The 24,550-nt window shown below is 41.0% G+C and overlaps 1 protein-coding gene and 1 pseudogene across 1 annotated transcript; one reads left to right on the top strand and one right to left on the bottom strand.

Moving 5' to 3' along the window:
- The first annotated feature begins 3,030 nt into the window (after positions 1 to 3,030).
- LOC125902303 (immunoglobulin lambda-1 light chain-like) lies at positions 3,031 to 11,803 on the top strand. Its single transcript, XM_049598552.1, has 6 exons — positions 3,031 to 3,128; positions 3,221 to 3,553; positions 7,044 to 7,085; positions 10,465 to 10,764; positions 10,886 to 10,960; positions 11,215 to 11,803. The coding sequence occupies exons 1-6, from the start codon at positions 3,086 to 3,088 to the stop codon at positions 11,361 to 11,363; spliced, it is 942 nt and encodes a 313-aa protein (XP_049454509.1). The 5' UTR covers positions 3,031 to 3,085; the 3' UTR covers positions 11,364 to 11,803.
- Positions 11,804 to 14,903: 3,100 nt separating this feature from the next.
- On the bottom strand, positions 14,904 to 17,518 carry LOC125902313 (uncharacterized; annotated as a pseudogene).
- Positions 17,519 to 24,550: the final 7,032 nt, after the last annotated feature.

Below are 24,550 nucleotides of genomic sequence, written 5' to 3'. Positions count from 1 at the left end.
TATTCAGCCAAGCCATAGTATAAATAGTTTTAGATTTGAAAATGTCTAGAAAGAAAATCTGGGGGAATAGTATTGTGATGTATAATTTACTATATGCTTCAGTTTGTCAGTAGAGGAGATGCTGGATCATCAAGCAGTACAATCACAGACTCAGTTGATCCACATCCAGTCTCAGTCAGTACTAACACAGACCCAGTACAGCCGCAGCTTCAACAAATACTATCAGCATTAAATGTCAGGGCCCATGTTTGATCTTTTGGCCAATATCAAAGTTTGATTTTAACAGTGCTCCTTTTGTCTTTCTGTCTCATTTGATCACTGCACCAGACCTTACACAATATTATCAGATATTTGAAATGTATCTTCTTTACCATATGGTTGCCTTGTGCATCACATCTATTGCTCGTATCCTTTATCAGACAGCTGAGATTCAGCCCTCTACAGTTAACACATGACACTAAAATATGCATCAAACTTCATCTTTCATTCATAGGATCAGGGGGTAATAGACAAATACTGTATTTACTGTGCTCCACTTAAAGATAGTGTTGCTGCTAACTGCTCCCACTTCACTTTTTACATGCAGCTTATTTGTACATGATGAGTGCTTCAACTCATATATACAATACACAGGAGTTGTTGTAGTGCCATGGTTACTGTGAGGAGGGCCCCCAAAGCAAATGTGCTTGGGGCCCCCAACAGTCCAGGTGTGGCCCTGCCTTACTGTCTTTCCCTGCCTCACCTCATCTGATGCACATTTGACTACGTGTCTTATTTTTTCTCACCAACTCTCCTGGCATGCTGAAACAATGAGTAAGATAGAAAGAGAAAATGTCTTCAATTATCATTGGGGTTAGTTGTAAGACTTTTCAAACTCTGTCACAACCAGCCCACATCCTCCTCTGTCAGCCATTGTTTAGCCAGCTGTAGCATGGTGCTTTGAAATGAGCAAAGATGAAATGACTCACATTTCCCCACGACACAACTCTCTAATCTAATACAAGTTACATGATTCAAACTTCAACAGCAGCAGAATTCATCAAAATATAGATTTGGTGCAAAAAATGTCTGAAAATGAGAATTTTGGCTGTAAAACCTGCACACTTCTTCACACAGCTACGAAATATCACATGCAGGATCAGGAAGGAAGTGCTCATACAATAAATGTATTCCATGACTCATAGGTCATCCCTTCTTGGTCAAAGTGCTGTTGTTACAACCATCCCATTGTTACAACCATACCCGCTCTCCCCTAATTCTGCCCATTGTGGCCTATTGTCCACACACATGTTAACTTCAGCACCTGTGATAAAGTGCAGCTCACAGCTGCAGCTTCAGTGGGAAGCATGAGTCTGGAGACAGTCCCAAACAGAGCAAAGGTGTCTTTCAGCGAGGGGGACGCAGAGACAGAGACACAGAGCTACCGCTCAGAGGAAAGATGCCACGTTGTGGGCGGAGCTTCTGCTTCCATCTCCACTTCAGTCTCCAATGATGTCATCACCACGCAGTATAAGAACCAGGGGGCATCACTCACTGATGGACAGATTCAGTGGCAGTCACTCTCTCAGCTGCTCAGTGTTGTTTATACTGGAGTTATCCTTGTGTGTTTTCCAGCTGCTTACTTCCTGTTGTCTCCTGTGCCGAGGATCTCCAGCGTCCACTTCCCCACCGACTCACCAACTTGATCCGCACCAACAGCCTTCAAGCCAGCCTTTACACTCTCCTGCCAGCTTCCCACAGTCCCAGCTGCTCCCAGCTCCTCTCCTCCCTCTCACACCTGCCCCTGCCAACACCAGCCTCCCTCATTCCCCCATTTATTCTTCCAAAACAATGCACCATCATCATCCACCCTTCTGTGTCTGTGTCAGCTTTTGATGAGAACACTGTAAACTTTCTGAAAACCACTGCATCTCTCCAGCTGAGAGGAAACAAACACAAGTTGAGAGGAACCTGTACATTAAAAAAACAAGCAGCAATAAGAACAAATACAAACTTTCACTGTAATTGATGTCATTAACTGTAATGATGAGCTGACAAAATACCAGACTTTATCCAAAGTAAAAACTCTTCAGAAACAAGACAATGAATGGTTAGGAGCTGGACCAGTGATTTTATATGTGCTTATTTCTTGTTTGTGAACTGTTTGATGGTTTTGCTTCATCTGTTCTGATTCTTTTGTTCTTGTTCTGTCCAAAAGGGTTGATTTGTTCAGGCCCACTGAGACGGACCGAGACGGACCAAGAACACTGAAGCCCTCTACAAGAAGGGCCAGAGACGCCTCTGTTTTCTGAGGAGGCTGAGGTCCTTCAACATCTGCCGGACAGTGCTGAGGATGTCTGATGAGTCTGTGCTGTCCTGTTTGCTGTTGTGTGCTGGGGCTGCAGGGTGAGGGCAGCAGACGCCAACAGACTCAATGAACTGATCTGCAGTGGGTGCTGAGCTAGACTCTCTGGTGCGAGTGTCAGAGAGGAGGATGATGCTTCAGATACTTGTCATCTTGGACAGTGTTTCCCACTCCACCATGTGCTGCTCAAACACACGAGCACATGCAGTGACAGACTCATTCCCCCATGATGCACCACAGAGCTCGTCCCTCACAGTGTCAGCAGCTCTGAGTCATCACACTGGCATTTGGACTCAATTCACCTCCTGCATTTATAATTCACAATGACCTACAGGGTGCAATGATTCAACTGCTGCAGTGTTTTTCAGTCTTTGACCTTTTTCTCACCAACAGAATGTAAATATTAATTCAACATGCAATGCACATAACTGTATATATTTATGTTTACTCTTATTTTATTCTTGTTTTATTCCACTGATGTATATATTGTAGTTAACCCTCAAAATAGTTTCACATTATTTACTGTATTATTTGAAATATAACATATAAAATGCTCCACCACCTGCTTTAAATCAGCAGCAGCAGCCTCATCTGTCCGCCGCAGGGGCTGATGGGAGGTCTGAGGAGCTGTTAGAAAGCACGTGGCCCTCGTCTGATCTCACAGCTCGTCCTTGTTTGGCCTCAGCTGCATCAGAGCGCCACTTCTCCCCAGGTTCACCAGAGGAAACACCACTGCACAAAATGCTTTTCCTCCCAGCTGCTGCTCTGTGCTGTCTGTGTTCAGGTGAGTGTTTCCAGCCAATCAGGAGCCCACAAACTCAACCTTTAACAAACACTGTCACACTCACCTTCATCTACCTGTCTGTTTCTCTACAGCGCTGGTTGCCATGGCAGCAGAGCAGCTGATTCAGGATGATTTAACATTGACCAGGAGAGTTGGTGAAAACGTCTCCTTCACCTGTCGAAACACTGACCAGTGTGATGGTGATTATGTATACTGGAGCCAGAAGAGAGACACAGAAACATTCACACGGATTCTTCGTATTAGAAGGGATAATGGTGACATAGATAAGGAGAGGTACAATCATCCTCAGAAAGATGATTTCTCAGCTGTGTATGAACAGAACGTCTGTGAGTTGCAGATCCAGACAGTTAAACTCAGTCATTCAGCCACCTACTACTGCTCCTGTTTGAAGAGAGCTCCCCACAGTGAGAAAAGATCCCTGCAGCCTGAACAAAAACCTCCAGATGAACAGATGTCAAACAGTGTTTGTGACAGGAAGAGAGCAGTAAAGCACAGCCCAGGTTCACATATTTCACCTCCATCTCAGCCAGAGTCACAAACACACTGAAGTGAGGGATTTATTTTCTTTACTGCTGTCAGGATTTATTCAATATTATATTGATTCGATTGTTGTGGTGCATCTGCATCTACTTTATGCCGTGCAGCAACTACACCGGCAAACGCACCGTTTCCTTCTTCTTCTTCTGGAAATGCACCATTTCCGTTTCGCAGACTCTCTTTATATCACCTTCTACGCGACAGCGCCTTTCAGCGGTCATATTTGTTACTACAACACATCTACAGTATAATTTCTGCACTATTCTGCAGCAGGTCCAGGAATCCGTGACAAAAAGTGAAATCAGCGGAAGACGGCGCGATCGCAGAATCACATTTTAGCTAGTAGTAGCCTAGTAATGTAAGGTGGCGCCACCTACCGTACAGGAGTGGAACAACTACCACTGCATTTTTTTTTCCAGTGTGAAATTGGAGGTGTGGCGTGACACCGTGTGAAATCAACCAACTGCGTGACTCTCACGGCGAATGTGTGAGAGTTGACAGCCCTGTAAAAAGCTCCTTGGAGGCAAGGTGCCAGGTGTGGATGAGATTCTCCCTGAGATGCTGAAGGCTCTGGACACTGTTTTGCTGCCATTGTTGAAACACTGGTACAGTGCATGTAGAGTGGCAGACCAGGGTGGTGGTTTACACTTTTAAAATTGGGACTGTCATGAGCTTTGAGTAGTGAACATGGAAAGGGCTCAGTTGAGATGATCTGAGCATCTGATCAGGATGCCTTCGCCTCCCGTTAGAGGATTTCCAGCCACGTCCGACTGGTAGGAGGCCCCGGGGCAGAGCCAGAACACACTGGAGGGATTATAGATCTCATCTGAGGCCTGTACTACCAAGCAGGATTTGAAGTTAGCCAGATAACTTTGGGCTTAACTCTGGGTTTTCAGCACTACCAGGCTGGTTCTCTTTTGACCATGATAAATCACCGTGGCAACGTATGCTGAACAGCTAAGCTGCTCCAGAGCAGGTTAACTTCAGGGTATGGGATCACAGCCTGTCAACACCCCGACCTCTGACCAATCAGATCACTGAAGAAAAAAGTCTCCATGTAGCAAAGTCCAGAGTGGAAGCTTCATTGGGGTCATCAGGTGGGCACCCTCCTTCACTGGTGTTTTGATGATGATGGGCCCCCTCCAGAGGGCTCATCGGCAACGTCTGGCGTCCCAGGTGTGCCCCCCTCTGCTTTCAACCCTTCTAAGCCACTGGTGTTACTTTGGGGCCCAGGTGGTGTCTCGCCTCTTCACCCACAGCCATCGGCTTGCTTGCTCTACTGGTCCTGAGAGGGCTTTGATGGTCTGGTGTTGGGCTTGGCCTCGAATCCCAAGGTCCCTAAGTAGCATGATGGTTGACTTGCCCACGAAGCCTCTGCAACCGACTTCCACTGGGCAAATCTTAGCTTTCCAGCCGCGCCATTCAGCATCGGCCGCCAGCTCATGTACTTAAGGCTCTTGCGCTCGAAGGCCTCCTCCACAGCATCCTCCCAGGGAACAGTAAGCTCTATGATGGACACAGAGCGGAGTGAGGAGGACCAGAGGATGAGATCTGCTCTGAGGTTCGTTGTGGCAATCTCAGATGGAAAGCAGAGCCTTTGATTCAGATCTGCAACCAACTTCCATTCTCGTGCGCCTGACTTCCAGCTGGCCGATGTCTGATGTTGTAGAGGCTGTGGCTGGCTTTGCACCTGCACGGACGAACACTCTAGCAGATGCTGGATGGAATGATGGAGGAGGCAGGGCATTGATTTTTGTGTGCCTGGTCTCCAGAGCAGCTGCTAGGCACTTTAGGATGAGGTTATGAGGGTGGTATTATCATGGTCCAACTAAACAGCAAAATAATACTCTGTACTAATGTCACATTGGCCCATAGCTCAGTGATACATGCACCTAACTTAAGTCTCAGATGACGCTACATTTTTGGATGGTGTTTACAATGTTTCTAGATTTTCCTTTTGAAGATTACAGATTGTTGTTTCCATCCCACGCCACTGACATTTGACTGTCTCACAGTAGCAGACACTTTTGCTGCCGTTTCATCTCATATAACATGAAGCAGCCTACTTCATTCATGGTTCTGATGATGTGGCCCATAATTAACACCACTGGCTCTTTCACGTGAACACGCTGGTGGCTGATAGGAAAACCCAGAGCTGACTGAACTAGTTGATAAGCAGCTTTGTAGCAGCGCTTATCCAGATGTCCAAAGTTAAGCTTAGTCAAAGCAGATAACCAGATGATATCCTGGCTGAGTTGAAGTGGCTTTGTAGTACAAGCCTCTGGCCTGGGAACACCTTGGGATCCCCCATTAGGAGCTGGAAAGTGTTGCTGGGGAGAGGAACGTCCTGAGAACCTTGCTCAGCCTGCTGCCCCCGTGACCCAGCCCCAAGTAGTGCTGCAAATGCATGGATTCAAATGAAAGGATAAAAATGATAAAAACAAAAACAAGCTTTAGCATTTTGACAAAGTTTCAAATCTTCTGCTTTGACCTGCTGCAGGAATAAAGTCCATTCCTCCTCACAATGCTGATGTTGTGGATGTTTATGGTCCCCAGAGGATGAATCCTAATATTGATTTAGTTTGAAGATGTCTTTTCAACTGCTAATCAACAGAGAAATGTCTCATGAGCATATGTGACACAATATTGATATACAAGATATTTGAAGGCTTGAAAACAAAGTAGAATGATATCAATGTCAAACCCTATATACATCCATCCAAACACTGACATCACTTTGAATCAATGCTTAGATTTCAACTGACAACAAACCTTTTCAAGCAATAAGCTTCATTTGATCTTGAATATTTTTCACTTCAGCAAAAATATTTGAGTGTTAAGCCACTAAGTGTTTACAATATTTGTCCTAAACAGTAGTTTGACTTGTTGAGTGTTTGTTTGTGTCAACAGTAACTCTGCTCTCATGTGTTACACTGATTTCAAAAGTAGGAGGATCACAACTCTTTCTACTTCAAATCAAAACAAGACTACAGAGCAACACACACTGGCTATGTGGACAAGCGTCCTGTCATCTGACGCACATCCGTCATCAATCAAAGTAATGGACCATTTCAAAATGTCAGCTGATGATGGTGCTGGATAAAAACTTAGCAAAGTCAGTAGGATTCATCCTCTGAGGAACATGAACGTGTCAAGCAACCATCCACGGAGACACTCTGCTAGTGTGTCTAAAAAGGAAATCAAAGAAGAGACAGTCATGTTAATATGAACATTAGAGAAACACATCATGGAGCTGAAATATGATACTGCTTCATCATTTGGACTCCTTCACCTCAGCTGACACATTCAACAGCACACAGGTTTTTGTATCACTCTCTCTCACTGTGGGAGGTGGAGGGTACGAGATCTTTGGCTCAGGAACTAAACTGTTTGTAACAGGTAAGAATAAAGCTTCATTTTCCTTCAGTTGTTTTATTGAACAAGTTGAAAATGTGTTTTTAATGAGTTTGTGCTGCTTCAGGCTTTACATGTTAGTTTTTTCATCATTAGTAGAGAATTCTTGCAGCCATGCAGCTATTGTTACATAAAAAAGCTTCATCATTCCTGAAAAGATGTTTAAATCTCACTGCACAACTCAAGTTATTCTTTATTTCTGCAGGAGATTAAACTGATTCATATAGAAAAGTAGGATTATTGCAAATGTTACAGATATACAGTATTTGATCCTCTCAGTGATTCAGCACCATCTCTGCTTTTTATTAAACAACATTATATATGATATTAAACACTATTTATATATATCAGTAAATGTATTATGACGAGCACATATTAACAATACTAAATATATATATTTCAAAGGATGAATTTTGACTGATGATAAATGTTTCTGAAGATGGTAAATAATTATTAAATGAGGACACACACACATATATATTTATATTTAATATATAATATATTACAGCAGCTACATTTTGAATATTTCATAAAGATTTTTTTATTAATATTTAAATGATATTCGATCAGTGATGATATATGATCATAAACACACAGACAAATACACACAAAATCAAAACTATATATTATGTCCAGTGTCATCTTAAATATATGACGGCAAATATTCTTTGGAGGGTAAATGTTGGCAGATTGTATGCATAAGTAAATACAGCTGATTTAATTTCAAAAGGAAAAAACTGTATTATATAATATCATAATCAGTATTATTTTTAAAGACGACTGTTGTGCACGCTGACATGCTGTGTTAATTGTATATTAACAAGAAGCTAAAAACTGACATTTAAAAGTTATTCAATTAATTGTTATATGTTGGTAAATGTGAAACCTGTCGTGTTTATATTGTCATCAATAAAGGGAAATTTGTATTTTATGTGAAGATAAATTATTGTTAATAGTTTATCAAATATTTAATATAGAAGAATAAAACTGTAAATTCTGTGAAGGAAAATGTCTTTATTATATTATATTATATTATGTTAGGTAGCACTTTATAATACAGCCCGTGTCTTACGGCGTAACTTCCCGTGTCTGACGGCATAACTCCCCGTGTCTTACCACGTAACTCCCCGTGTCTTATGGCATAACTTCCCGTGTCTTACGGCGTAACTCCCCGTGTCTTACGGCATAACTCCCCGTGTCTTACCATATACTTATTGGGACTTTCATGGTAACTCTCTGACATCTACATGGCATTTTAGAGGAACCTGTTGTGTAGTTTCGCTTGTCTTACAGTAGACCTGCCGGGGTCTTACAGTGGAACTGCTACTGTCTTATGCTGTCACTCCCAGTGTCTTATAATGGAACTTCATGCGTCTTACCTTGCACTTACTGGGACTTCCCGGGTGACTCTCTGACATCTACCATGACATTTTGGGGGAGCCTATATGGTTTAGTTTCACTTATGACTTACAGTGTAACTCGCTATGTCTTACAGTAAAACGTCTTACAGTCCAACTCCTGATGTCTTACCATGTAGGCCTACTTATTAAAACTTATAACTATAAAATCAGATATGATTTACAGTTTTAAAATACACGAAAATCATACTGCAATATGTAACCTGTTTAATCACACAATGACAACTTCAGAGTTATAAAATATCTTTATTCTTTACGCAGACACCTGGTACTTACATGCTAAGTGCCCAAGACTTCCTGTAAGTACCAGGGACCGGGCTGTATTGTAAAGTGCACACTGTTCACCCTTCCTTACCATGCAGGTACCTGGTACTTACACTCTAAGCACCGAGACTTCTGCTGTACCTACCAGGGACTTTCCTGTAATTACCAGAGACCTACACTGTACTTATCAGGAGCGGGCTGTATTGTAAAGTGCACACTCGTCACCCTTCCTTACCATGCAGGAACCTGCTACCAGGCAAAGTGCATACTTGTAAATAAACAGGCTCGGGTGCTTAGAGCCTAAGTACCAGGTACCTGCAAGGTAAGGAAGGCCGAACAGTGTGCACTTTACAATACAGCCCGGTCCCTGATAAGTACAGTGTAGGTCTCTGGTAATTACAGGAAAGTCCCTGGTAGGTACAGCAGAAGTCTCGGTGCTTAGAGTGTAAGTACCAGGTACCTGCATGGTAAGGAAGGGTGAACAGTGTGCACTTTACAATACAACCGGTCCCTGGTACTTACAGGAAGTCTTGGGCACTTAGCATGTAAGTACCAGGTGTCTGCGTGGTAAAGAATAAAGATATTTTATAACTCTGAAGTTGTCATTGTGTGATTAAACAGGTTACATATTGCAGTATGATTTTCGTGTATTTTAAAACTGTAAATCATATCTGATTTTATAGTTATAAGTTTTAATAAGTAGGCCTACATGGTAAGACAAAAGGAGTTGGACTGTAAGACGTTTTACTGTAAGACATAGCGAGTTACACTGTAAGTCATAAGTGAAACTAAACCATATAGGCTCCCCCAAAATGTCATGGTAGATGTCAGAGAGTCACCCGGGAAGTCCCAGTAAGTGCAAGGTAAGACGCATGAAGTTCCATTATAAGACACTGGGAGTGACAGCATAAGACAGCAGCAGTTCCACTGTAAGACCCCGGCAGGTCTTAGAGGAGTTACGCCGTAAGACACGGGGAGTTACGTCGTAAAACACGGGCTGTATTATAAAGTGCTACCTTATATTATATTATATTATATTATATTATATGTGTTATGCTTTATTATATTGTAAGTTACTCCGTTTAGGATCAGCATGTTTTCATCTTATTTTTCATTTCATAGCAGTTTTTATTCGTATTTCACAAGTGATTGTGTGTTGTTAAAATTGTTGAAAATTAATATGAATTGTGGAAAAAAAGATATTATTTATATATCAATTTTTTAAATTGGTCAGAGTAAAGTATACGGTGGTAAATGTATTGTTTCTTGTTTTACGTGAAGGTAAATATGTAGTAAAGTATAATATGTGTATTCATGTACCCGTCAGTTATTTAAAATACAGGAAAACTATTCCCTTTTTATTGGAGGTAAAAGTGACAATTTTTGATGTCATAATAATTCTTGTTAAATTAGAGTGACTGAAGTTTGTCCATTAAAATAAAGAATAGTTTCTTTAGTGTCCATAGAAGACATGCTGACAGTAGCTGCTCAGTGTGTTTGATATGAAGGTGAATCCAGTATATGTAGTGAACTTTGTGCTGTATTGATGAGTAGTTTAGTGATCAGAGTCCATGTAGTTTCCAGGATCAGACTGAATGCAGTGCAGTGCTGTAAGCTGCTGCTGACTGTGTGAATGTGTGTCTGTGCTGCTTGTTGCTGCTGCTGCTGCTGTCAAACTTCAGATGAGCAGGTAGTGAAGCCCGTGGTGAGCGTGTACCCAGCAGCATCCAGAGCCCACCTGGAGGGGAGGAGCTCCCTGCTGTGTCTGGCCTCAGCCATGTTTCCTCCTCTGGTCCGCTTCTCCTGGAAAAGACAAGAGGAGAATGGACCTCTGCTCCCTGCTGAGGGAGAGCAGCTGGAGCTCAGAGAGTCGGGACGCACCGCCGCCATCTTGCTGATCCGTGAAAAAGAGATCGGTACATATAAATACCGCTGCTCCGTCCAGCACCAGGGGGGCACAGTGGAGGCCCAAACACAACAAGGTAATGAAGGCTTGGTGACTGTGTTCAGCAGTGATTCAGCTTCATGTCAAAGAGAGCAGAGGAGCAGAGGACTGACATTTCTCACTGACACTCCAAACATTTCACTCCTTTTCTCTTTCAGAGGTTCCAGCTCCAGCAGCCTCCTGTCCTCCAGAGAGAGAGCCAGCAGACCTGCCAGCTCTGCAGCAAGCTGACTGTAAGATCACCTGCTGCCTCTCCTTCAATGCCAATCTTTCCTTTTTCACTTCAACATTTAAAGTCACTGTCCTGGCGCCTCACCTAAAAAGCTTGCTGGGGCCCTGACTTGTTGGATTTGATAAGGGCCTTTGAGCTTTCATTCAAATTGTAGCCGACCCCTGTCTTCATGTAAAGCTGGTTGTCCCATCTGGAAAAGTCCAAGTTATACTGATCAACATCTGCTCTGTGTGTGTGTGTGTGTGTGTGTGTCAGTGTCCTTCCAGTCTCAGTGCAGGGTGAAGCTGCTCTGTGTGCTGTACACAGTGCTGATAGTGAAGAGTCTGGTGTACTGCTGTGGACTCTCTCTGCTGATGATCCTCAGAAACAAGGGGCCGTCCACCAACTGCACACATGCTGACTGACTGTTTTCTGCTCGCCTTTTCTCGCCATCAAATCTCATCAGTTCATCTCATTTATCACTTTGATCAGTCTTCACAAATATCACAAGTTAGATAGAGTCATCCTCAACATATAAAAACACACACACACACACACACACACACACACACACACACACACACACATATATTTGCAAGCGTAAATTCTGTCTTGTGTTATTTTAATACTTCAGTTTGTTTCCACTTTTAAATTTGACTTGTATAATAACAGAAATTGAATCATGAGCTGTCTGTCAGATATTTTATTGTTTGTAGTATTTCTTCTGTTCTTGTGTTTCTTTTTAATACATTCTGCAGAGTGTGGCAGGTTTGTCAAATTCTTTCAGTGTCACATTCTCAATAAAGTGAAAAATCAAAGTGTCTGTGTTTTATAAACCTCTTTGTTTTGATGGATTCCAGTTTGGCTTCATAGCAAATAATCAGAAACACAATCAGCTTCATTGGCCGTGTATGTTGACACCTACAAGTCATTTGACTCTGGTTGTAAGTAGCTCTGAATATACTTTCACACAGCGCCAAGAACACATGTACAGGAAGATATGAATATAAGCATACAGCTAAACAAGGACAACAAAGCTCAACAAAGATCAGCAAATATATACACACAGCTATTATATACAAGTCAGTAGGTGTGGGTGTTCCACCAGGTTCAGTGCTGAGCCCCTTTTATAATTGTGTCAGTGTGGATGTAAAACTCCAAGCTGATGACACTGTTGTTTACACACATGAACAAACAGCAGAGCGAGCTGCTTTGAAGCTACGACTGCTATAAAATGATTACACAGCAGCTTCATCAGTCGGCCTCAAGTCTGAATGTTGCTGAAATAATGGAGCTGTTTGTTTTTATCAATCAAGAAAATGTCACTTAACTATTACAGTTTTATCAAGAGGAAATGGATTGGTATCGTTACTGATTAGACGGGAATTAAGATTTATATTTATGAACACATTTCAAGACAGAATCACAAAATGCTTCACAAAGAAATACAAAAGTTAGACATGTAGTAAACATATTTGTGATGAAGTCATGTATGAAGAGTATTTATTTAAAAATGTCAGATAATGAAGAGATGAATTTGAACTTGTTTTTGCACTGACGTGTTAAAAATGTATGCACACTATGATCCTGAGGTGAACCAACTTGGCCGCTCTAGTTCTGCTTCAGAAACAGATAGAGATGTTTTTTGAGGGGGTGAAACAACAAGATGACTTGTTTGTCTCCGTGGTTTGTGTTTCTGTCTGAGTGGTTTGTGTTCTGTGGCTCTGATCAATGATAACAGATGTAACACTTATTTTTGGAAATGTTGCGGTGGAGGAGTCAGTGCTTAAAATCCTCTCATGCTGATTTAAACACTCTGAAACTTCAAACCCATCTGAAATTGTATTTTTACAGAGAAACTTCTGAGGAGATTTCAGAAACAGCATTTAAGAATTGAGTTGAGCTGATTTGTTGGTGTGCTGTGACTGTGAACATGCTGCTGTTTTGAACCGTAGTTTAGTTCTTATTCCCATGTGAACACTGTAGTGAGTGACTGAAGTACCTGGAAACTGGATTCTTTAAGCAGAGTGGATGGTTGTAACTGTCATTGTGTTCTTACTGTGAGAAAGGCTGCAGAGCAGAAACCCACACAGCCCGTCTGCTGCAGGAGAGGAAGTGTTGATGGGCTGTCAACAGTTTTTTTATGAGTTCTAATAACCACTGAGAACAGATTCATATCTGCTGCTGTGCACACTCATCAACTGCTCTCCCTCTCTGTGGCTGTTTGTCTTTTCTCTTGTTGTCTGGAAGCCTTTTTTCCACTGAGCCCTCCACCCACACACAGCTGAACTGAGCCCAGAGAGCCCTATGCTATAAAGAAGTCTTCAAACATAGATATACCTGTTAGAATCTGGCTCACAATATTCACATCTATAATCAAACTGACATTACTGTATGGTAGTGAAGTGTGGGCTCCTCTTGTAAATCAAGATCATTTGTCTGTTCAACTATGTGCTTGGAGGAGCGTGGTCATGCAAACAGATTCTTGTTAAGGTTCAGCAACTCAAAGTGCTTTTGATCAAATAGTCCAAGAAGTGAGGAGCTCCAGGAGCTAAACTCAGGAAGTCAATCAGCAGCTTTAGTATCTTCCTGTTAGCATTTTCACAGCACAAACAGCTGTGAAATATCACACATTTCAAAGCACAAGCTATGTTGTGATGTCATTATTTGCAGTCAGTGATTATTGATGCATATTGACAACATGCTCAATATTGAGTCACTTTTCCTGTTTGTTACAGTGCAGCAAACTGAGAGAGGTCAACCTAACAAACATAGACAGGAAACTCAAAGAAATGAGACTGAATACTAAAATCAACTCTGATGTTCAACTTGTCATGACAACAACATTCATCCACTCCTTAATGTTCTGAAATGATTCAAGTTAATACTATAGCAACACCATCTGACAGTGTTTTTATTGGACTCATTTCATTTCTCTATGTTTTTATATGGAAAGGCATCAATTATGCACTTTAGCACTGAATATGGATTTTCTTTTCCACAGGAAATGACACCACCTTAAATATTTGCTAAAGTTTCTCTGCAGACAAACACATTTATATTTAAGAGAGATTTTGAAGCTCAAAATATATTTTTCTTTCCACATCAAATATGTTCAATGAAATGATTTACACTTTGTCTGATGTAGAAAATAAAAGTCAAAAATGTTTTTCTTTCATTTATTAAAACTGGGCATTGAATCAAAGAATAACACAAACAGACAGTCATAAAAAATAAAAGCACTACTGTTATTACTAATAGAAAAATAAAAATGATCAAAGTGAACTTTATTTATAAAAGAGATTTGATCAAATGTGATTAACAGTCAATAAAATAGAGATGAAAGCAAAAAGCAAAGTACAAGATTTGGATCAAAAACTAACTAAAGCTGATAAGATGAAGAAAATCAATAGAAATATTCAATATGATGTATAAAAGAAGCATTCTATGATAAAAACAGTGAAAGTTGCTGTGGGAGTTCTTAGTAAGCCTGTTATCTTCTGATCATATCTCATATGTGGATTTTGAATGAAGTTATCCTGAGATAAGAGTTTTCTTAATATTATCTGTATCATCAACATTTGTTCTCTCCAGATAATGACATCATTAAGATGTTGTCATTAAAAATGGATTCAAAGATGATGTTGCTGTTATTTGATCTTTGGATTTTCTATCAAGAAAATCACTGAATGTATTTTACTAACAAGTATTGTGTGTGTATCAAAGGCTGATAGATCTTATTCCTCTGTGCCATAGAGCTCCATTGTTGTCCACAAATATCAACACTTAATAACCATTAAGGCTTCATGTACAAATATATGTGTGTATATTTGTATTTATGGATTTAAGACATGTGGATGTGAAATTTACAACCAAGCACAAGACGTCATAAGTGATATTTGTGAAGACTGATCAAAGTGATAAATGAGATGAATTGATGAGATTTGATGGTGAGAAAAGGCAGAAAACAGTCAGTCAGCATGTGTGCAGTTGGTGGACGGTCCCTTGTTTCTGAGGATCATCAGCAGAGAGAGTCCACAGCAGTACACCAGACTCTTCACTATCAGCACTGTGTACAGCACACAGAGCAGCTTCACCCTGCACTGAGACTGGAAGGACACTGACACACACACACACACACACACACACACACACACAGAGCAGATGTTGATCAGTATAACTTGGACTTTTCCAGACGGGACAAGCAGCTTTACATGAAGACAGGGGTCGGCTACAATTTGAATGAAAGCTCAAAGGCCCTTATTAAATCCAACAAGTCAGGGCCCCAGCAAGCTTTTTAGGTGTGGAGCCATGACAGTCACTTTAAATGTTTAAGCGAAAAAGGAAAGATTGGCATTGAAGGAGAGGCAGCAGGTGATCTTACAGTCAGCTTGCTGCAGAGCTGGCAGGTCTGCTGGCTCCTTCTCTGGAGGACAGGAGGCTGCTGGAGCTGGAACCTCTGAAAGAGAAAAGGAGTGAAATGTTTGGAGTGTCAGTGAGAAATGTCAGTCCTCTGCTCCTCTGCTCTCTTTGACATGAAGCTGAATCACTGCTGAACACAGTCACCAAGCCTTCATTACCTTGTTGTGTTTGGGCCTCCACTGTGCCCCCCTGGTGCTGGACGGAGCAGCGGTATTTATATGTGCTGTTCTCTTGCTGACGGATCAGCAAGATGGCGTGATGCGTCCCGACTCTCTGAGCTCCAGCTGCTCTCCCTCAGCAGGAGCAGAGGTCCATTCTCCTCTTGTCTTTTCCAGGAGAAGCGGACCAGAGGAGGAAACATGGCTGAGGCCAGACACAGCAGGGAGCTCTTCCCCTCCAGGTGGGCTCTGGATGCTGCTGGGTACACGCTCACCACGGGCTTCACTACCTGCTCATCTGAAGTTTGACAGCAGCAGCAGCAGCAACAAGCAGCACAGACACACATTCACACAGTCAGCAGCAGCTTACAGCACTGCACTGCATTCAGTCTGATCCTGGAAACTACATGGACTCTGATCACTAAACTACTCATCAATACAGCACAAAGTTCACTACATATACTGGATTCACCTTCATATCAAACACACTGAGCAGCTACTGTCAGCATGTCTTCTATGGACACTAAAGAAACTATTCTTTATTTTAATGGACAAACTTCACTCACTCTAATTTAACAACAATTATTATTACATCAAAAATTGTCACTTTTACCTCCAATAAAAAGGGAATAGATTTCCTGTATTTTAAATAACTGACGGGTACATGAATACACATATTATACTTTACTACATATTTACCTTCACGTAAAACAAGAAACAATACACCGTATACTTTACTCTGACCAATTTAAAAAATTGATATATAAATAATATCTTTTTTTCCACAATTCATATTAATTTTCAACAATTTTAACAACACACAATCACTTGTGAAATACGAATAAAAACTGCTATGAAATGAAAAATAAGATGAAAACATGCTGATCCTAAACAGAGTAACTTACAATATAATAAAGCATAACACATATAATATAATATAATATAATATAATATAATATAATATAGTAAAGACATTTTCCTTCACAGAATTTACAGTTTTATTCTTCTATATTAAATATTTGATAAACAATTAACAATAATTTATCTTCACATAAAATACAAATTTCCCTTTATTGATGACAATATAAACACGACAGGTTTCACATTTACCAACATATAACAATTAATTGAATAACTTTTAAACGTCAGTTTTTAGCTTCTTGTTAATATACAATTAACACAGCATGTCAGCGTGCACAACAGTCGTCTTTAAAAATAATACTGATTATGATATTATATAATACAGTTTTTTCCTTTTGAAATTAAATCAGCTGTATTTACTTATGCATACAATCTGCCAACATTTACCCTCCAAAGAATATTTGCCGTCATATATTTAAGATGACACTGGACATAATATATAGTTTTGATTTTGTGTGTATTTGTCTGTGTGTTTATGATCATCCTTTGAAATATATATATTTAGTATTGTTAATATGTGCTCGTCATAATACATTTACTGATATATATAAATAGTGTTTAATATCATATATAATGTTGTTTAATAAAAAGCAGAGATGGTGCTGAATCACTGAGAGGATCAAATACTGTATATCTGTAACATTTGCAATAATCCTACTTTTTCTATATGAATCAGTTTAATCTCCTGCAGAAATAAAGAATAACTTGAGTTGTGCAGTGAGATTTAAACATCTTTTCAGGAATGATGAAGCTTTTTTATGTAACAATAGCTGCATGGCTGCAAGAATTCTCTACTAATGATGAAAAAACTAACATGTAAAGCCTGAAGCAGCACAAACTCATTAAAAACACATTTTCAACTTGTTCAATAAAACAACTGAAGCAAAATGAAGCTTTATTCTTACCTGTTACAAACAGTTTAGTTCCTGAGCCAAAGATCCCGTACAGTCCGTCTCCCACAGTGAGAGAGAGTGATACAAAAACCTGTGTGCTGTTGAATGTGTCAGCTGAGGTGAAGGAGTCCAAATGATGAAGCAGTATCATATTTCAGCTCCATGATGTGTTTCTCTAATGTTCATATTAACATGACTGTCTCTTCTTTGATTTCCTTTTAGACACACTAGCAGAGTGTCTCCGTGGATGGTTCACACGTTCATGTTCCTCAGAGGATGAATCCTACTGACTTTGCTAAGTTTTTATCCAGCACCATCATCAGCTGACATTTTGAAATGGTCCATTACTTTGATTGATGACGGATGTGCGTCAGATGACAGGACGCTTGTCCACATAGCCAGTGTGTGTTGCTCTGTAGTCTTGTTTTGATTTGAAGTAGAAAGAGTTGTGATCCTCCTACTTTTGAAATCAGTGCAACACATGAGAGCAGAGTTACTGTTGACACAAACAAACACTCAACAAGTCAAACTACTGTTTAGGACAAATATTGTAAACACTTAGTGGCTTAACACTCAAATATTTTTGCTGAAGTGAAGCTGAAAAATATTCAAGATCAAATGAAGCTTATTGCTTGAAAAGGTTTGTTGTCAGTTGAAATCTAAGCATTGATTCAAAGTGATGTCAGTGTTTGGATGGATGTATATAGGGTTTGACATTGATATCATTCTACTTTGTTTTCAAGCCTTCAAATATCTTGTATATCAATATTGTGTCACATATGCTCATGAGACATTTCTCTGTTGATTAGCAGTTGAAAAGACATCTTCAAACTAAATCAATGTTAGGATTCATCCTCTGGGGACCATAAACATCCACAACATCAGCATTGTGAGGAGGAATGGCTGACGCCTTAAAGACATAAAAACTTGGATGAGCACCAATTTCCTGATGTTAAATTCAGACAAAACTGAAGTTATTGTTCTTGGCCCCAAACAACTCAGAGACTCTTTATCTGATGACATAGTTTCTCTAGATGGCATTGCTCTGGCCTCTAGCACTACCGTAAGAAACCTCGGAGTAATATTTGATCAAGATTTGTCTTTTAATTGTCATTTAAAACAAACCTCACAGACTGCATTTTTTCATCTGCGTAATATTGCGAAAATTAGGCCTATCCTGACCCGAAAAGATGCAGAAAAATTGGTCCACGCTTTTGTTACCTCAAGGCTGGATTACTGTAACTCTCTATTATCAGGTAGCTCTAGTAAGTCCTTAAAAACTCTCCAGCTAATTCAGAATGCAGCAGCACGTGTACTAACAGGAACTAAGAAACGAGATCATATTTCTCCTGTTTTAGCTTCTCTGCACTGGCTCCCTGTAAAATCCAGAACTGAATTTAAAATCCTACTATTAACTTGTGGCTGGGTAAGTGTTGTTTAATGTAACCTCGCTAGTCAGACCTCAGACATGGGCAACATACGACCTTGGAACCGGGGACGTGCACGCAGCAGCCTCAAAGGAAATCAAAACGACCCCCAAAACATCAATAAAATGCGGCATTGTGTTCACAGAAAACAGAACAATCATAACCTGCCTACCTTCCTGGCGCTGTGTGAACGGCAGCCTGTTGCAGCAGCTCCTATTTTGTGTATTTTAAATTGCTGCTGTGACACTGAAGTTTCCCCCCGAGGGGTTAATTAAACTGTCTATGAGCAATATAGTTTGTTTACATGCTAGCGTTACACGCTAATGTTGCTAACTTTAGTCAATGGTATAGCCTACTGGGGATGCCTGTTGTGTGAGTGCTGCCGTTACTAATTTATCATTATTGACTACATCTTTGTGTGTGATAAACAGCTGAGAAAATCTTACCTGATATGAAATCGGCACTGCAGAGTCAAGAATTACGGATGGTTTCATCATTCATCAATAGCTTGTAACCATAAACGTCTCCTATTCGCCTCAAAGGGCGTCTTCAACGATGGAATTAAAAAATTAAGTTTGCAGTTTTCACCATTTCATTTCTGACACCCAGGCCACATTATGTTAGAAATATATCATGAAATGCTCTTTAGACTACAATAATACACAAAATATATTATTATTCCCAAAATAATATTTTAGTTCGATCTTAATCAAAATATATTCAACCATGAATTTTGCTTTAAATCCAAAATGGGTCTTGTGTCTCCAAAGTAATAGGCTATATGCCACATAGGCAAGTCCTAGTTTCTGGTTTCCACTAGTTCAGTCACTCTGAGCTGAATGCAGGTTCACTTGTGAAGGCCCTGCGAGTCAGGGTGGCTTTGAATGAATGTAGGTATTGCCCATCTCCACAATGCTGCCCCTAAACCCACCAGAATGCAGGAAGTCACATCTACCACATCCAAAATGTTGTGGGGGAGGACCCCCAGACCCCCACTATACCACCAGTGTCTCTCTCTGTATGGTATTTGTATGTAAGGTATTAGGCCCTATCCATCTCCAGCAGGCGCCCCAAACATCCGTTAGGATGCAGGGGATCAGGATCGCATCTACCAAATCAGCTGACAAACAAAACCTTTATGTGGAGGCCTAAACGACAAAACTGTGGTCGGCCCCGCTGAATCTCACTCCAAGGTTTCTTGAAAAGTTGTCAGCCCTGTGACGACCTCAGTGACCTCTGCCAGAGATGTGGAGGAGAGTTCTCCCGAGTCTTCAGACTCTGCTCCTTCATGGAGGACGTGATGGTCGGGTTCATACGTTCTTCAAAGTGTTCTTTCAGCAGCAGTTCTCCTCAAATGTTGTTTTGCTCTATGTTATTAATGAGGCACTGTTTGATTCAAAAGGACATCCTTGTGTTTTTATCCCATTTATGTGTATTATTCATTTCATGGTATTGTTTTCTTTCTTTTGTCATATCTTTGATCGTTGTTCCTCTGTGTCACTAGAAAAACAAGTGAGAAAACTGTCCTCAGCTCATTTTGTTCTATTTGTAAATTAGATTGAAGTCTTACTTTTAAAAAATATCTGTCATTTTATCCTTTGATCTGAATTATTATTTTATTTACTTTCATCTTTTCTTTTCTCTTTATTTTCCTTCATTGTTGTTCCTCTGTGTTTCTAGTTTGTCCTCACTGTGTGGAACAACAATAAAGCTGCTGGAATATCTGATAAAAATATGAATCAATATAATATTGAATAAATCCTGACAGCAGTAAAGAAAATAAATCCCTCACTTCAGTGTGTTTGTGACTCTGGCTGAGATGGAGGTGAAATATGTGAACCTGGGCTGTGCTTTACTGCTCTCTTCCTGTCACAAACACTGTTTGACATCTGTTCATCTGGAGGTTTTTGTTCAGGCTGCAGGGATCTTTTCTCACTGTGGGGAGCAACTTTTCCAAAGGAGCAGTAGTAGGTGGCTGAATGACTGAGTTTAACTGTCTGGATCTGCAACTCACAGACGTTCTGTTTAATCACAGCTGAGAAATCATCTTTCTGAGGATGATTGAAACTGTCCTTCAGTATGTCACCATTATCCCTTCTAATACGAAGAATCAGTGTGAATGTTTCTGTGTCTCTCTTCTGGTACCAGCGTACATGATCACCATCACACTGGTCAGTGCGACAGGTGAAGGAGACGTTTTGACCAACTCTCCTGGTCAATGTTAAATCATCCTGAATCAGCTGCTCTGCTGCCATGGCAACCAGCGCTGTAGAGAAACAGACATGTAGATGAAGGTGAGTGTGACAGTGTTTGTTAAAGGTTGAGTTTGTGGGCTCCTGATTGGCTGGAAACACTCACCTGAACACAGACAGCACAGAGCAGCAGCTGGGAGGAAAAGCATTTTGTGCAGTGGTGTTTCCTCTGGTGAACCTGGGGAGAAGTGGCTCTGATGCAGCTGAGGCCAAACAAGGACGAGCTGTGAGATCAGACGAGGGCCACGTGCTTTCTAACAGCTCCTCAGACCTCCCATCAGCCCCTGCGGCGGACAGATGAGGCTGCTGCTGTGTGACAACAGGTCTTTTTCACAGCAGACATTTTGACTTGTCACAGAAGGAAAAGCACAAGTGTTCCTAATAACATGAAGCATGGCTCTGTTCTATGACATCACATGTCTCTTTACGCTCTTAGATAGGTGTCACAGCAATAAATCAGCTCTTCCAACATGGCTGTGTGACAGATTTCAAAGCAAACTTTATCACATGCTGGATTTCTGTGTTTGCTGCTGGTGCTGACATTAAACATGACAGAGAAAGAGCACCACCCTGTGGTCAGTCACAGGAAGTGCAAGAGGATCCACATGATGCTGATGATGGTCGCCATGACGACAGGATGATGCTGACCACAAATCCCCACAGTGCCATCTAGTGGACAAAAACCAGTAAAGGACAAGTATCACTGGTATTATTGTTGTTCCTACTTGTAAAAAGAATTCAGATCCTTTTCCTCCTGCGACTAATACAACACAGTAAATTCTACTATTACAAATATTAGCACTACTTCTACTAGCTCTGATAGAAAGCTGAGGTTCTCACAGACTCAACCTTTTGTCTGTTCCTCAATCTGCTGGACAAACAGAGACTTTTCTTCATCTTGTGTTTTGTGCTTCATGTAAACGTTTGTGTGTGGATGGATAGCGGACTCTGCGCTGCAGCTGGCAGACTTGCAGCTGTTCAGAGCCCATCACCACACACAACTGTCAGGTAAAAGGAAAGCTGGAGGAATCTGTTGTTACACTAACAGTGGCTGGTGTCATGATGTGACAGTGACTCTGCAGCACTGTTCTCCTGATCTGGAATCTGTTTTTCATCAGCTGTAAACCTTTCTACTCTCCCATGAGTGTGTCCTTTATACTGGTCATACTGGTCAGTGCTAACATTCTTCTACAGCCATGCTCATTGACAAGCAAGCAGATATTTCTGCTGATATCCCGTTGACGTACGCATAATTCTGCTAAGGGACCCTCCCACTACAATGCCTCTCCACTTTCAAAAAGTAATAACCAGTTATCCTGTTAGGGGTCGCAGGGGGGCTGGAGCCTATCCCAGCTGCCACTGGGTGAGAGGCAGGGTTCACCCTGGACAGGTCGCCAGACTATCACAGGGCTGACACATAGAGACAGACAACCATTCACACTCACATTCACACCTACGGACAATTTAGAGTCACCAGTTAACCTGCATGTCTTTGGACTGTGGGAGGAAGCTGGAGCACCTGGAGGAAACCCACGCTGACACGGGGAGAACATGTCAGAGCACCTGGAGGAAACCCACGCTGACACAGGGAGAACATGCAAACTCTGCACAGAACCACAGGGTTCGAACCAGAAACCCTCTCGCTATAAGGCGACACTGTGTTGCCTTTTCAACCTCTGCTCCAACACATTCTCACTCCGACCTCTTCACGTATTGATGTTTGTCCACGTCCACATATGATGATGTTTGGTTGTTGACATTCTGGGTCACAGTGTCAAGTTCTGCCTGTTACATGCATTGTCTTCTTTCAAGATACACCTCCGCTTTCACAGGAAATTTAAAGTTTACATTCAGTTTCTTTCAAAATAAATGCACTACTTTGGTACAACACCACAGATTGATCTTTTTTTTCTTTCAACAACAAACACACGTGGTTAGGGTTAGGCAACAAAAACATGTAGTTAGGTTCAGGAAAAAATAACAGGCTTTGGCCTTGGAATATTATGGGATGCGAACACCACTCTCTCAGGTGAAAATTGGTGTTTGTTGGACCCATCCACCAGCCCTCCTGCCTGCCCCTGTTGGACATTTGCCACCTTAACCTTTGTCCTTGTCCCGCCATGTTTCCCCCTGATGCCTCCAGGCGCCATTACTGTAACAGCAACCGGCCACTTATTGTGCCGACGTTAAAGGATGCCTTTCTTTGTTGGTTTCTGACGCCACAACTCACTGCCCAAGCATCGGATTTCCACGACTCTGGAGTCAGACTGGGCTCTCTGTTCAGTAAAAACCAGTGTTGGGCGAAGGTAAATTATAACGTTCTCATAAACTGTTATTCTCCTGAAGTAAGGCTGATTGGGAAATAAGGTCAAATGGGACAGTATAAACACATTTGTTGTTTTTTTAATTTGATGACAGGTGATCTTGGGTGTGACATCATACAGGTGGGTGGGGCAAGATTCAAAATCCAAATCAGCTGTTTGAAGGAGAACTTTGTTCATGTTTTCACAGCACAATAAAACAGTTACGGGAGAGGGAATTATAATGTATCATATACAAAAGATATTTTTCATGTGAAAGAAGGTTATGTCAAAAGTTGTTTCATAAATGTGTATAACTGAACGTGTGCTCACTCAAAGGTCGTGTAATGAAGGACTGAAAAACTGTAAAACTTTAAAAGAATAATATATAACAATGAAAAACAAAAGACACAACAATATAAAAACATCGGTGGGTACGGGTGAAACTGTTATTTTAAATATTGGTGTCAGTATCAGCCCAGATTTCCAAAATTGGTGCATCAATAGTTATAATAATAATAATAATAATAATAATAATAATAATAATAATAATAATAATACATGTGAAACATAGGCTGTTAACAGCTTCCCTGTTAGAGCAGGCTGTCTGAAGGAAAGGTAAAGTAAAGAGTACCTCAAACTGATTGATTTTGTTTTTTAGGTGGGATGTTTTTAGGAGGCTAAAATAGGTTTAATGGCTGACCCCTCCACAGCAGTACATTGCTTAGCTTTCGTGGAGAGGTACTCCTGTCTGTGTCTCCAAACTGGGGCCGTTCTGACTGCCATCCACTATAGATGATACATTGACTATGGATAAGTCCCTCATACAACCTCACTTCAAGAAACCCGAACCAACCCTTTAAATTGACATATTTTTGAATGGACTTTGGCGAGAGCATCCTTTCTTTAAAGTTTCAGGCCCAGGCAGGAGCGTTATCTCTCCTCGGTGTACAGCTCTCCATGAAGCAGCCGTCAGTAGCCTGCACTGCGGGTTCAGTTTGATTCACAGCTGTTATTCACCGTTTTAATAACAAATAATTGACGTTAATAGCTTGTTAGCTAACCTGTAGACTACTGTTGAGTCAGTATCGCTGTCTTCAGTCAGCTAGTTTAATGCCCCGAATCATACAAACCACGACGAACCACAAAACTGTTGAAGTACGTACAGCCAACAAGACTTTTAATACATTTAAGGGAGAAAATTTATAAGATATTTTGGGAAACGAGCTCCTCTCTGCC

This window comes from Epinephelus fuscoguttatus, linkage group LG15 (assembly GCF_011397635.1).
Source record: "Epinephelus fuscoguttatus linkage group LG15, E.fuscoguttatus.final_Chr_v1".
NCBI lineage: Eukaryota > Metazoa > Chordata > Actinopteri > Perciformes > Serranidae > Epinephelus > Epinephelus fuscoguttatus.
Note: the sequence above shows the minus strand (reverse complement) of the source record. Positions and strands in the feature narration are given on the sequence as shown.